The sequence below is a fragment of the Magallana gigas genome, chromosome 10 (assembly GCF_963853765.1).
Source record: "Magallana gigas chromosome 10, xbMagGiga1.1, whole genome shotgun sequence".
Taxonomy (NCBI): Eukaryota; Metazoa; Mollusca; class Bivalvia; order Ostreida; family Ostreidae; genus Magallana; species Magallana gigas.
Window position 1 is genome coordinate 6,385,107 of NC_088862.1, and position 13,989 is coordinate 6,399,095.

The 13,989-nt window shown below is 33.2% G+C and overlaps 1 protein-coding gene across 1 annotated transcript in view; it reads right to left on the bottom strand.

Annotated features, from left to right (window-relative positions):
* Nucleotides 1-1,802: 1,802 nt before the first annotated feature.
* The window catches only part of LOC117683449 (ankyrin repeat domain-containing protein 17-like), a 199,767-nt gene continuing 187,580 nt past the window's right edge, over nt 1,803-13,989 (bottom strand). The window contains exon 9 of the mRNA XM_066073515.1: nt 1,803-8,016. Coding sequence (XP_065929587.1) covers nt 2,237-8,016 — 5,780 coding nt within the window. The 3' untranslated portion in view covers nt 1,803-2,236. The remainder of the gene's footprint in view (nt 8,017-13,989) is intronic.

Sequence of the window (13,989 nt, forward strand, 5' to 3'; positions counted from 1 at the left end):
ATAATGCACTTCAAAAAAAAAAAAAAAAAAATCAGAGTGCCTTTGCTAGGTCCCAAAATTAACACAATTAGAAAAAAAATTCGAAGTAGGTTGATATTGTCGCAAATTTAACACACTTTATGCTTAAGATTTATCTAAATTCTATTCTGGATTTGTGAAATTCCCAACACCTTCATAGATCATGATTATTGTGTAGGAGGGGGAATCAATGGTCATTCATTTATAGTAAATATGCATTTATACTAAAAAAAAATCTCAAATCCTCTTGCCTTATAATAGGCTTCTAAATTCAGATTATTTAACTTCAAAGTTTAGCATAAGAATGAGCAATGAGGTATCTACTGAATTTGTGAAATTCATAACGATAACCCCTTGGTTTGGGATTCAGCTGTTCAAAGGCTGAGGGAGAGGGGTCCATTTGCAATACAACGAACATGCATTTATGCGTAATAAAAAGTATATTTACATTTAGCAAGGGGATTCACGGAATTGCAAATTTCATGATCCTTGGTCAGGAGCTCTGGTTTTAGGATTATTTCAAAGTGAATAAATGTAGCTATTTAGATTGTTTACTTACAGGCCCTTTCACAATTGGCGCACAAGCACTTTACGACACATTGTGATCGGAATGTTTTAACTTTGAAAGAACTCACGCATAGGTTGCACGATGGACATGCACACTGTTCAGATAGGACCGAATGAGATCCAAATTAACGCAATGCACGCACAAATTAATACGGACATCTTAGAATGTTTTGTGTACTCACAAGAGTGATGCACACTTTTTGAAAGTCGTCGGATGAATGGTAGCTGTAGATATGCGTGTAGTTTGCGACCATGAGACTGTTGCGTAACTTGTCTCATGTAATCTTACAACGTTTTACTATCATTGCACAATTTATCAGCTTCAATATGCCATGCTTCGCCAGTAGTTTATATACCTTGCATAAGCATATCTGTTTCAGACCACAATTGACCATATGTGTTGCTGCACAACACCTCCTCGCATTTAACTATATCCACTGAAGAGCGTCGGAAACAAGCGGTATGTATATACCTCCTCTGACTAGCAAGAGCATTCGTACCAAGAAAAGATGATCGCACGAGCGCCACACGTCCAAGCGCATAGTAGCACGTTAAAACGTCAGATCATCTGATCACATCCGCGATCCTAATGTATTGCATTCATTTAACAACGTTAACAGTCGCATATGGACGCAATTTAATGCGTTTGCATCGCACAACGATGGCTTTGATTCATGCAAATTTATTAAGAATACTTTTTTATATGCGACTATTTCGGCGACAGTTTACGATCCAAATCTAAATTTGTCGGTCAACGAATATTTTGACACTTCTGCTCGTGCGCCAATTGTGAGCGGGCCTTTCAGATAATTTTGAGTCGAGAATTTCATTCGAGTATTAAAAATATTGTTTTGTTAATGATTTAAGCTCTCTTCCACTATTTTTGAGGCGCATCGCTATCAGCGATGTAGCCTCATTGCTGTCAGCTCACTTCTCTCGGCTTATATACAAGCGGCGTCATAGAACTCAATATCAATGCGCCAATAAATATATAGTGCCGTTCTGATTGTTACGTATTTACAATCAGGAACATATATATTCAGTATTCGTTTTAAAAATATCAACAAATCATTATAACACATTTACATTTATACATTGAAAAAACATCAACATCAATGAAAGGTAAACGTAATGGTCTTTTTCTTCAAGATATTAATCGCAAGGATGCAGTTCCAAATAGGCATTTTTCAACTTCAATTAACACGTGTGATAAATACTTATAATTAAACAAGAAAACGATGTTTTCTGTCAATTTATTTACCAAATACACAGACTTGAATACAGACACACAAGTGAAAAGTAATATAATTCGGTTATACGTGATTCTATGTTAACGTTTATTCATTAATTCATACTTTCCTTTAGACAATTATATATACTTATTTAGCGCATGGGAGATGTCAACACATATTGACAATGATTGATAGACGTATTTGAAACTTTGCACTCATTCTGTGCAAATAAAAAAAAAATTCATTAGAAATCACTTCACGTAATCTATTTGGAAAATATTAAAACATACGCTACAATACTATCTAAATGTTTGTAATCAATACCGGTATGACCTCTGCACTAAGATAGACGTGTTTGTCAGTTTATAAAATGATATAAATACACGTAGAATATGATCATAAAACCATTTAGACTACCTCTAAAATATCAGTCTTGTCACTCTTTCAACCTGACATGATACAAAAAGAGAAAAATACGAATCTGGGTCATACATGTACTTTGAAATGTTGTCTTTTTGTAGCAAAAAGATAGCCGTGCTGTCATGTTTATCAAAACATTCTACCAAAGCGGGATTGACTTTCCATCCACAGGCCAGACTAGTGTCTACGCCATTGTTAAGCAAAACATTAATTGTTTTGATATGTCTTTTCTCAAAAGCAATATAAAGAGGACTAACTTTGTCTTTCAAACATAAATTAATGTTTGCTCCATTATTCAGTAACAGTTGTACTGTGCTATCGTGTCCGTTTTGACAAGCTATATAGAGAGGACTTGCTCCTTCTTCTTCACATAAATTAATGTCTGCTCCATTACTCAGTAACAGTTGTACTGTGCTATCATGTCTGTTTTCACAAGCTATATAGAGAGGACTGATTTTGTTTTTTTTACATAAATTAATATCTGCTCCATTACTCAGTAACAGTTGTACTGTACTATCATGTCCGTTTTGACTAGCAATATAGAGAGGACTTGCTCCTTTCTCTTCACATAAATTAATGTCTGCTCCATTACTTAGTAACAGTTGTACTGTGCTATCATGTCCGTTTTGACAAACTATATAGAGAGGACCGGCACCGTTTGTCTTGCATAAATTAATGTCTGCTCCATTACTCAGTAACAGTTGTACTGTGCTGTCATGTCCGTTTCGACAAGCTATATAGAGAGGACTCGCTCCTTTCTCATCATATAAATTAATGTTTGCTCCATTACTCAGTAACAGTTGTACTGTGCTATCATGTCCGTCAAAACAAGCCGCAGTAAGAGGACTTGCTCCTACTTCTTCACATAAATCAATGTTTGCTCCATTACTCAGTAACAGTTGTACTGTGCTATCATGTCCGTTTTGACAAGCTATATAAAGAGGACTTGCTCCTTTTTCTTCACATAAATTAATGTCTGCTCCATTACTCAGTAACAGTTGTACTGTGCTATCATGTCCGTTTTGACAAGCAATATAGAGAGGACCGGCACCGTTTGTGTTGCATAAATTAATGTCTGCTCCATTACTCAGTAACAGTTGTACTGTGCTATCATGTCCGTTTTGACAAGCTATATAAAGAGGACTTGCTCCTTCTTCTTCACATAAATTAATGTTTGCTCCATTACTCAGTAACAGTTGTACTGTGCTTTCATGTCCGTTTTGACAAGCTATATAGAGAGGACTGACACCGTTTGTGTTGCATAAATAAATGTCTGCTCCATTACTCAGTAACAGTTGAACTGTGCTATCATGTCCGTTTTCACAAGCAATATAGAGAGGACCGGCACCGTTTGTGTTGCATAAATTAATGTCTGCTCCATTACTCAGTAACAGTTGTACTGTACTATCATGTCCGTCAAAACAAGCTATATAGAGAGGACCGGCACCGTTTGTCTTGCATAAATTAATGTCCGCTCCACTACTCAGTAACAGTTGTACTGTGCTATCATGTCCGTTTTGACAAGCTATATAGAGAGGACCGGCACCGTTTGTGTTGCATAAATTAATGCCTGCTCCATTACTCAGTAACAGTTGTACTGTGCTATCATGTCCGTTTTGACTAGCTATATAGAGAGGACCAGCACCGTTTTTCGCGCATAAATTAATGTCTGCTCCATTACTCAGTAACAGTTGTACTGTACTATCGTGTCCGTTTTGACAAGCTATATAGAGAGGACTTGCTCCTTCTTCTTCACATAAATTAATGTTTGCTCCATTACCCAGTAACAGTTGTACTGTACTATCATGTCCGTTTTGACAAGCTATATAGAGAGGACCAGCACCGTTTTTCGCGCATAAATTAATGTCTGCTCCATTACTCAGTAACAGTTGTACTGTACTATCGTGTCCGTTTTGACAAGCTATATAGAGAGGACTTGCTCCTTCTTCTTCACATAAATTAATGTTTGCTCCATTACCCAGTAACAGTTGTACTGTACTATCATGTCCGTTTTGACAAGCTATATAGAGAGGACCAGCACCGTTTTTCGCGCATAAATTAATGTCTGCTCCATTACTCAGTAACAGTTGTACTGTGCTATCATGTCCGTCATAACAAGCCCCTGTGAGAGGACTGGTTCCGTCCTCCATGCATAAATTAATGTTTGCTCCATTACCCAGTAACAGTTGTACTGTGCTATCATGTCCGTTTTGACTAGCAATATAGAGAGGACCGGCACCGTTTGTGTTGCATAAATTAATGTCTGCTCCATTACTCAGTAACAGTTGTACTGTACTATCATGTCCGTTTTCACAAGCTATAAAGAGAGGACCGGCACCGTTTTTCTTGCATAAATTAATGTCTGCTCCATTACTCAGTAACAGTTGTACTGTGCTATCATGTCCGTCAAAACAAGCCGCAGTAAGAGGACTGGTTCCGTCCTCCATGCATAAATTAATGTCCGCTCCATTACTCAGTAACAGTTGTGCTGTGCTATCATGTCCGTTTCGACAAGCTATATAGAGAGGACTTGCTCCTTCTTCTTCACATAAATTAATGTTTGCTCCATTACCCAGTAACAGTTGTACTGTACTATCATGTCCGTTAAAACAAGCTATAAGGAGAGGACCGACACCGTTTGTCCTGCATAAATTAATGTCTGCTCCATTACTCAGTAACAGTTGTACTGTGCTATCATGTCCGTTTTGACAAGCTATATAGAGAGGACTTGCTCCTTCTTCTTCACATAAATTAATGTCTGCTCCATTACTCAGTAACAGTTGTACTGTGCTATCATGTCCGTCAAAACAAGCCGCAGTAAGAGGACTGGTTCCGTCCTCCATGCATAAATTAATGTCCGCTCCATTACTCAGTAACAGTTGTGCTGTGCTATCATGTCCGTTTTGACAAGCTATATAGAGAGGACTTGCTCCTTCTTCTTCACATAAATTAATGTCCGCTCCATTACTCAGTAACAGTTGTACTGTGCTATCATGTCCGTTTTGACAAGCTATATAGAGAGGACTTGCTCCTTCTTCTTCACATAAATTAATGTCTGCTCCATTACTCAGTAACAGTTGTACTGTGCTATCATGTCCGTCATAACAAGCCCCTGTGAGAGGACTGGTTCCGTCCTCCATGCATAAATTAATGTTTGCTCCATTACCCAGTAACAGTTGTACTGTGCTATCATGTCCGTTTTGACTAGCAATATAGAGAGGACCGGCACCGTTTGTGTTGCATAAATTAATGTCTGCTCCATTACTCAGTAACAGTTGTACTGTACTATCATGTCCGTTTTCACAAGCTATAAAGAGAGGACCGGCACCGTTTTTCTTGCATAAATTAATGTCTGCTCCATTACTCAGTAACAGTTGTACTGTGCTTTCATGTCCGTCAAAACAAGCCCCAGTAAGAGAACTGCTTCCGTCCTCTATGCATAAATTAATGTCTGCGCCATTGCTCAGTAACAGTTGTACTGTGCTTTCATGTCCGTTTTGACTAGCAATATAGAGAGGACTTGCTCCTTTCTCTTCACATAAATTAATGTTTGCTCCGTTACTCAGTAACAGTTGTAATGTGCTATCATGTCCGTTTTGACAAGCTATATAGAGAGGACTTGCTCCGTCCTCCATGCATAAATTAATGTCTGCTCCATTACTCAGTAACAGTTGTACTGTACTATCATGTCCGTATTGACAAGCTGTATAGAGAGGACTTGCTCCTTCCTCTTCACATAAATTAATGTCTGCTCCATTACTCAGTAACAGTTGTAATGTGCTATCATGTCCGTTTTGACAAGCCATGTAGAGCGGACTTGCTCCTCTTACTTTGCACAAGTTAATGTTTGCTCCATTACTCAGTAACAGTTGTACTGTGCTATTATTTCCGTTTTTACAAGCTGCATGGAGAGGACTGAATCTGTCTTCTTTACCTAGATTAATTTCTGCTCCACAATTCAGTAAAATTTGTACAATGCTATCACATCCATCAAAAGAAGCAATATAAAGAGAAGTAATTTCATCTTTTAAACATGGATTTATGTCTTCTTTAGTACTTATTAAGAGTTGTCTCTTGTTGTCCTGCTTTTTACTTGAATTTATTTTGTGACCTGTGTTTATTTTTGTATCCTTTTCATTTGGTATAATTAAAGTATTAGGTTCATTGATTTTGTCACTCATCAAATTAACGTCGATAGTGGTATTTTCAATCAACTGTTTGAGAATTTCAGAATTATGGAACACAGTTACAATGTGAATAGGAGAGAGACCTCCCCATTTTTCCGTCAAACATCTACTATTATTTTTCAGAAACCAATTAAACAATTCTACTGAACCATTACAGCACACCGCCGGGAACAAAGAACAGCCTGTTAAATTGACTTGGTTTTCTTGTAAAATGTTTAGACAATGTAGCGATAAATTTGTATCACCAAATATAATCAAAGCAAAAAGGCATGATACTCCATTTTCCAAATGCACGAATGCAAGTTTGGACAAATTCAAATTTCTTGATGTCTGATGAAGTTTCTGTTTATCAGTTTGAAGTTCTATTTTCTTGAGTAACATTTGTTGTTTTTCTAGATTATTTTCGAGTTTGTCTTCAAATACCTTTTTCACCTTCTCATTTTGTAAACATGGATTAAGAACTACATCTAAAAGTCGTTCTCCGAAAATGTCAGAAAAAAGCCTATCACCAAGCGCATCGATATACCGGTCACTAATATATATAGTAAACTTTTCATGAGTCTCGTTACCTTTATCGTATCTCACTCGTGTCCGGAGAAAACCAACATCGGCATATTTTATGACAGTCAGAGGATAATCTGATCCAACTATAAAAGTAGTCACTTCCATCACAAAGTCGTGATAAAACTGATAGGTGTCTTCAATTTTTTTTACTAAAAATCCAATGAGTGACTCAAGTTCGTCCCTAATCGAATAAACTGCCGTCTTTGTGTCCATTCCACAAAGGTTCAACGCATGTTCATATTTTTCTACTTCTACTTTGTTTCCTGGTATATCATCAATGCAAAGGTCATTGTTGAAAAGAATAAGTAAAATCAAAGCACAATATTTTTCTTTCGTTGTATTTCTGAGCCCTCGTATTTCTTCTGCTATAACTATATAAGGTTCTTTAAAAAAAATTAATCCTTCCATCCTATTGCTTTCATTGTTTCTGGAATATAATTTACATAATAACGGAAAATACTCTTCAATTTTGACAATTTCGGCACACTCTTCTTCAGATAGTTTTTCATCAATTTTGTAACTTTTTAAAATGCTTCTTTTCTCGTCCTCGTTTAGTTTGTTTTGGTCAAAATTGATGTCCACAACGTTTGACACATCACGAAAAAGTCCTTTTACCTTTTTATCAGAAAAAATAACTTTCCTACACGACATCAAAAGTTTAGCTCGTTTCAGATAAGATGGCAATGCTTCTTCATATCTTTGCCATTTATTATACAATAATTCATCCAACGATTCTTTGCCAAGTGGGTCGTTAAAAACAAACAGAATATTTGTTAAATTGTTTCGTACGAAAGGGGTATTTGCTATATCCTCGATATCGTTTACCGGTTTCACAATCCAGCCCTTTTCCCTGTATTTAAGTGCAACATGTTGAATGATGGCTGATTTCCCAGAACCAGAATGTCCTGTAACAATCACCAAATTCTGGCTTACCGTTTTATTTTCAACAGCCATGCAAGCTTTTGACGAAATGAACCGTTTGTTTTCTTGCTCCCATTGTTCAAATATATCTTCGTCAAAAGGTGATTCTAAAAAAAAAAAAAATGAGTTCAGTGTATTTGAAGTACATAGGAATTATATGAAGACTAATATAGTAAAAAGGACCAATATTAAATAGGTTGTATCTTTGTAATCTCTAATTTTACCATTTTGAGCTTAAAGCTGACATGATTTCATCATGAATAAATCATAATCATGCATTTTTTCACTTTCATCTTCATTTACTGCCATTTTAGTTCCCGACTTTTGTTGTTACGCTCAAAGCTACGCTAAAGGATAAAAATAACACGAAATGCTGTTTGCCTTTCGAAGTGTAATACGCAGCACAGTTAAGGTTGTCAATAAATTCCGTTCTGACAAAAAGTACGGGGAATGTGCAATATGACATGACAGTATACTACAAACCTTAAAAGTACTTATTAATTTATTTATTAGCAAAATTAATTTATGCTAATCTTTTAATTGAAAACAACAAGTGCTATTACTTACAATTTTGATTTTCGTTATATCGTACACACTGAAAAATAAGCGAGATGTCGATCTCGCTGTATTACAAAATATGACGTCATATGCTTCAAAATGACGCATTAAGTTTAGTCATTGAAGGCTATCATGCAGATTTTTAGCGAAGAAAAATAGATGTCATAGATTAACGGAAAATTATAAATGAATATTTTGTTTAACATTATCATTAGTAGAATGCTACCTATATCGTTTTATTTTTATTTTGTTAAAAGTATGCATTGTTTAAAGAAGCAACCTCTACGGTTTTGTGTAAAACATTGTATATCTTAAAGCTGAGTACCTAAATAAATCCTTAAATTGCAAGGGCATACATTTAACTGATCCTGACAAACTTTTACATGTGAATTTGAAATATGCTATGTAACTTAAAAACTTTTACGATCGTTGTAAAATCTTACTCAATTAATTATTTTTTTAATGAAATTAACCCAGTGATCTTCAAAATTATTCAACATATGCATTATAGATTACGATTTCTACTAACAAATAATCTTATCTTACAAAGGTCGCAACATTTTTCAAAATCCACGATATAATATCAAGTCATTTTATAAATCAGTTGTGAATTTTGACATGATTATGCCCTTGGGAAACTCTTTTAAAGATCTTCTTTTCAAAAACCAATTGACCAAAGAAGCTATGACTTTTATAAAAATCATCATTTGGTAAATATATATCAAAGTTTGTTCAAACTATGATCCCCGGAAGTGAAGTGGGACCACACTAGGGTGGGGGAGAATGAGTAAGAATTTTCTATTTATGACATGTAGACTTAGGTAGTTTCAGTCAAATATGCCCCGTGATTTTTAACAATAAAATTGAAATGTAACATTTATTTATGTTAAATATTTTAAACGTCTATCGTTTCTATTTGAAAGTTATGTAAAGAATCTTAAGGCCTTTTTGGACCATTAATTGTTTGAAGAGCCAGTCCTTTTTCTTGATCTAAAATCAAAACTATGTAAAACAAAACAACAATTTCATATGTTATAACAAAGCAAATACATTACAAAGGTTCAACACAGTTATATTGTCTGGGACTACCCCAGAAGTCATTTAGGGAATCTTTTTCCAATTAACGTTTTTGGATTGCATATTGCCAACAGCATGACTCGAAATATTGTTTGTTCAATGTCCTTAAGAAATATTTGAAAATAAAAGTTGCGTAAGTTGAAACATCAATTATCCTGGTCCCTTGAAACATCATTTACATTTACCTAAAATACATGTATGAGTAAAATATAGTACTGTATGGGTTAACTTCGAGGTGAACAATGTTGTTGATTTTTTAAATAATAAATTATTGATCAGTTAAAAATTACCGTAAAATGACTTTGGAGTGTTATTGCCCCACACATTTAAAGAGCCAGTCCCCTTTTTTTTACTCGATACTAAATGAAAGGTCTCGAAAACATTTAGAGACATAATTGATTCAGCAGTGTTAAGGAATTGTTTGTCGTTCTTGATATATCTGAACATTAGTGTTTTAGAAACCTTTTTACTCCTTACCGGGCCATTAAATATTAAAGGTAGTATTTTGTTAAGAGTATAAATCTGAGTTTTTTTTTCTCTATTGCTTTACAAAATATTTTTCTTTTTTCAGATATTGCTGACCAAAGTTTTGAAGTTTTGACCCTTCGAAACCCCTTATCGCTTAAAGATGTTGTTAACTCAGGGTTTGAGTTATCAAATCCGGATTGTAATAAAGTTCAATGAATTGAGTAAAATTTTTCCTAAATTAAAAAGCATTTATGAAATTAATTATTATTAAAAAACATTAGATATTTATCTTATTCCTTTATTATGTAATTAAGCTCAAACAAAAATAGATTTTTTCCCAAACAGAGGAAATTTTGACTGAGTTTGCAGATTATTATTTCCGGATAAACATTTTTTGCAGTACTTAAATATTAAAATTTAAGATTTATTATTTTAGTTAATATTTTTTTTTTATATTTTATTTTGGTTTTACCTCACTTGTCCATTAAATAATCGTATGGCACGAGTTGCAAAAATATTCAAAAATGCTAAAAAAGATAAAAAAAAAAAAAAACAGCATATCTTAAAATGTTGATCATTGACCTCACATAAATTTTATGCCAAAAGAGTAAGGTCAATATAAGTAGTTCAATACTACAAATGGTTTTGTATTTTCATCATTTAATGTTTAGTAATATTTGATAAAAACGGGTAGGGATTTGAAAACTGATAGAGGAAATTGGGACTGGAATATTTTTTTTAAGTTGTTACTGAAATCTTAATGCTTTATACCTATTTAGTGCCACTACAATTCATAAACTGTGTTTCATTTTATAAAGAATTAGTGTTTGATTATTTGTAATATCTTTACAACTGAGAAAATTTCAATCGTAGTGTAAAATATTTTTGAATTTTTCTTGATTTGTTTGGAATTTTTCTTGATTTTCAAAAAATATCCAATGGCCATTAACTCAAAAAGGTACGTCATTGTCCTACTTTTTTGAAAGTGAACAATGCAAAAATGAACAAAAAAACACTACAATTAAAGTTCTATAACATACATCAGATGGTTTTTAATTATCATCAGTGAATTTCTTTTCATTCTGAGTAAACGTCATTCACATTATTTTAAATATCGTACGGTGTAAATAAACAGCTGTACAAGGAGCATTTTCGCTCAAAGGCTGTAAATTCAAAAAAAAATTTTGCTAAGTAAAGATTTATAAGTTAAAGACTGTAGAGCAGTCATGGTTCCTAACTTGAAGGGCAAGCCCTTTTTTATTTTTTTTTTATCAATTAATAACCGCGTGAATCTTAACAACTTTAGTGTTACAAAGTTTGACAAAATAATCATACATTCATAGTTTATACAGAAAATATGCAAAAATTAAAAAAAAACCAGTTGATCTAATTTTCGAGCTTGTGCGAGATTCGACGCTTTGCTTATTTCCAAATACCGTGAAGACATTCATCTAAAACTCCTAAAAGTTTCCACACTTTATCACATTTCTTTTCATTGGAGATGATTTGACAAAATGACTCTAAAAAATTCATAACACATATCTTTTTCATTCCTGTTCATTAATCAGCGTAAAAAGAAATGACTTGTTAATGAGGAATTTTAGATTTTATTACATTGATTTCAATAGTTTTTGTATTTCTTTGACAGGAACATATATATATATATATATATATATATAAATATAAATATATATATATATATATATATATATATATATATATATATATATATATATATATATATATATATATATATATATATATATATATATATATATATATATATATATAGGTACATCCAGAAAAAATTCACAGTGGTCGGATAAGACATAGAAAAGTTAAATGAATAAAAACACAAAGTCCGAGTAAAACATAAGCGCTTTCATTTTCATCTTCAGATGTTTTACAACTGATTTGTAGATTAGGCTGTAAAACATCTGAAGATGAAAATGAAAGCGCTTATGTTTTACTCGGACTTTGTCTTTTTATTCATTTAACTTTTATATATATATATATATATATATATATATATATATATATATATATATATATATATATATATATATATATATATATATATATATATATATATATATATATATTCGAACACGTGATGGTAAAGATAATTCGGACATACTACAAACAAAATTGTAGAGAGCATTGTGTTACGTGAATCCGTGAGGTAATCACTTTGCTATTGCCTGCAAACAATACTGCACCCGGGCGTTTTATAAAATAGGTTTATTTTTTTTTCTTTAATTTAACTTGTTGAAATATTTTCATGTCAAATCAATGTTGACATGGATCAATTCTGAATTCTGTTTTCAAAAAGAAAAAAAAAGATACTAGTAAGTACCGACAGTTGTTATTTTCATATTAGAATAAAAACAGCAATGGTATTAAATAATTATTTAAAAACAATAGAGTCCCACTCTGTGGACGCCGTATATTTATGAATACGCCTGACCAACTGTCCGTTAGTATCTTTGTCTGTATGTCCGTCATCAATTGTCCCAAGCATATTTCCTCTGCACTTCGTCTTTAGATCCCCCAGAGTATCTCTATGTAAAGGGTGTGCTGTGACTTCAAACCAAGTTTCGAAGTAAATGGGCACATTCCTAGTAGATCTATGTGTAATATCCTTGTCCGGTCATACATAACTTCCCGCTGATCCAGTCTTGGTTATACTTCACCCGGAGAGTGTCATTGCCTAAAGGGCGTACACTAACTTTGGAAAAACGGCCAGGGTTATATTTGACCTTATTAAAAATCATCATTGTCTAACCAATTCATTCTTCTTTTATTTCTTGTTGACTCCCACTTAATCACTAAAAGTGATTGTAAGCAAAGGATTATTAGGGATCTTTTTTTGTTTTTTGTAAAGGTTGTGCAGTGACATTGCATTTTAGATTCATCGTCAAAGGTCAAGGTCATATCACAGATAACTGTAAAATCGCTTGTCTTAGCATATTATGTAATGTATTAGTAATATTGATCGATTATAAGCAATAAACTGAAGACTTAATGATTTATATGAAGGGTCAAATCTTTTTTGTGATACCAAATAAAAGATTTTGTGATTTAAAACACATTTTGTTCCCTAATTCTTGATAAAAAAAATACCATTTTTGTGATATCTGGAAAAGAACATCGTATCCAATAGTTGCATATTGTTTAGCACACTTTTTTGAGAATCCTCTGTTCAATAAATCTGATCAAAGTATTCAAAGTTTCCGAAATAAAAGTTTATTAAAGATTATTCGATTTGGATCTTGATTTCGATTTCAATTTCGATTAAGAGTCCAACCAAGCATTCAAACTTTTTATTTACCGGTATAATATTTAAAAACATATTATGTAAATATTAACTCAATTGTTTTAATCCTTTAGAAGATGATCGCTGAACGATATACCCTATAAAAATCTAAAAACTAACAATATCTCTACGTCATCAACAAAAATTATCCCAAAAGGTTCATATCACGGTCGATCAAAAAATTTCAGTGAAATCAATCGATTCTTTTCCGCGAATCAGCATGCACAAAATCGGTAAAAAAAAAAAAAAAAATGCGGAAAAAAGAACAAAGGAATAAGATATGGGTCGTTCGTTGGAAACTGTCCCCACCAAACCTCACACCATACACAAACAACATGCATCATAAGAACTGCTCTAAAATTTAATAAGAATTTAAAAAAGGAACCGATAAGATTGAAGTCCTAATATTGCAATGCATTAGTTTGTTATCATATTTTTACAACAATACATATACGTATGAACAATTTTTCTTCTCATTTGCAGTGCCTGCAATAAGTGATTTTATTTTAACAATTCATCTAACCGTGTTTTTTCAACATGATGTACATTGCCTATTGAAAAGTCTAGCGTTACAGATATTTTCAGACTGAGTAAAGATATTACATGTATTACTTTGATACAAGTTGCTGTCCTTTAAAAAAGGACTACAATACGTGGACCA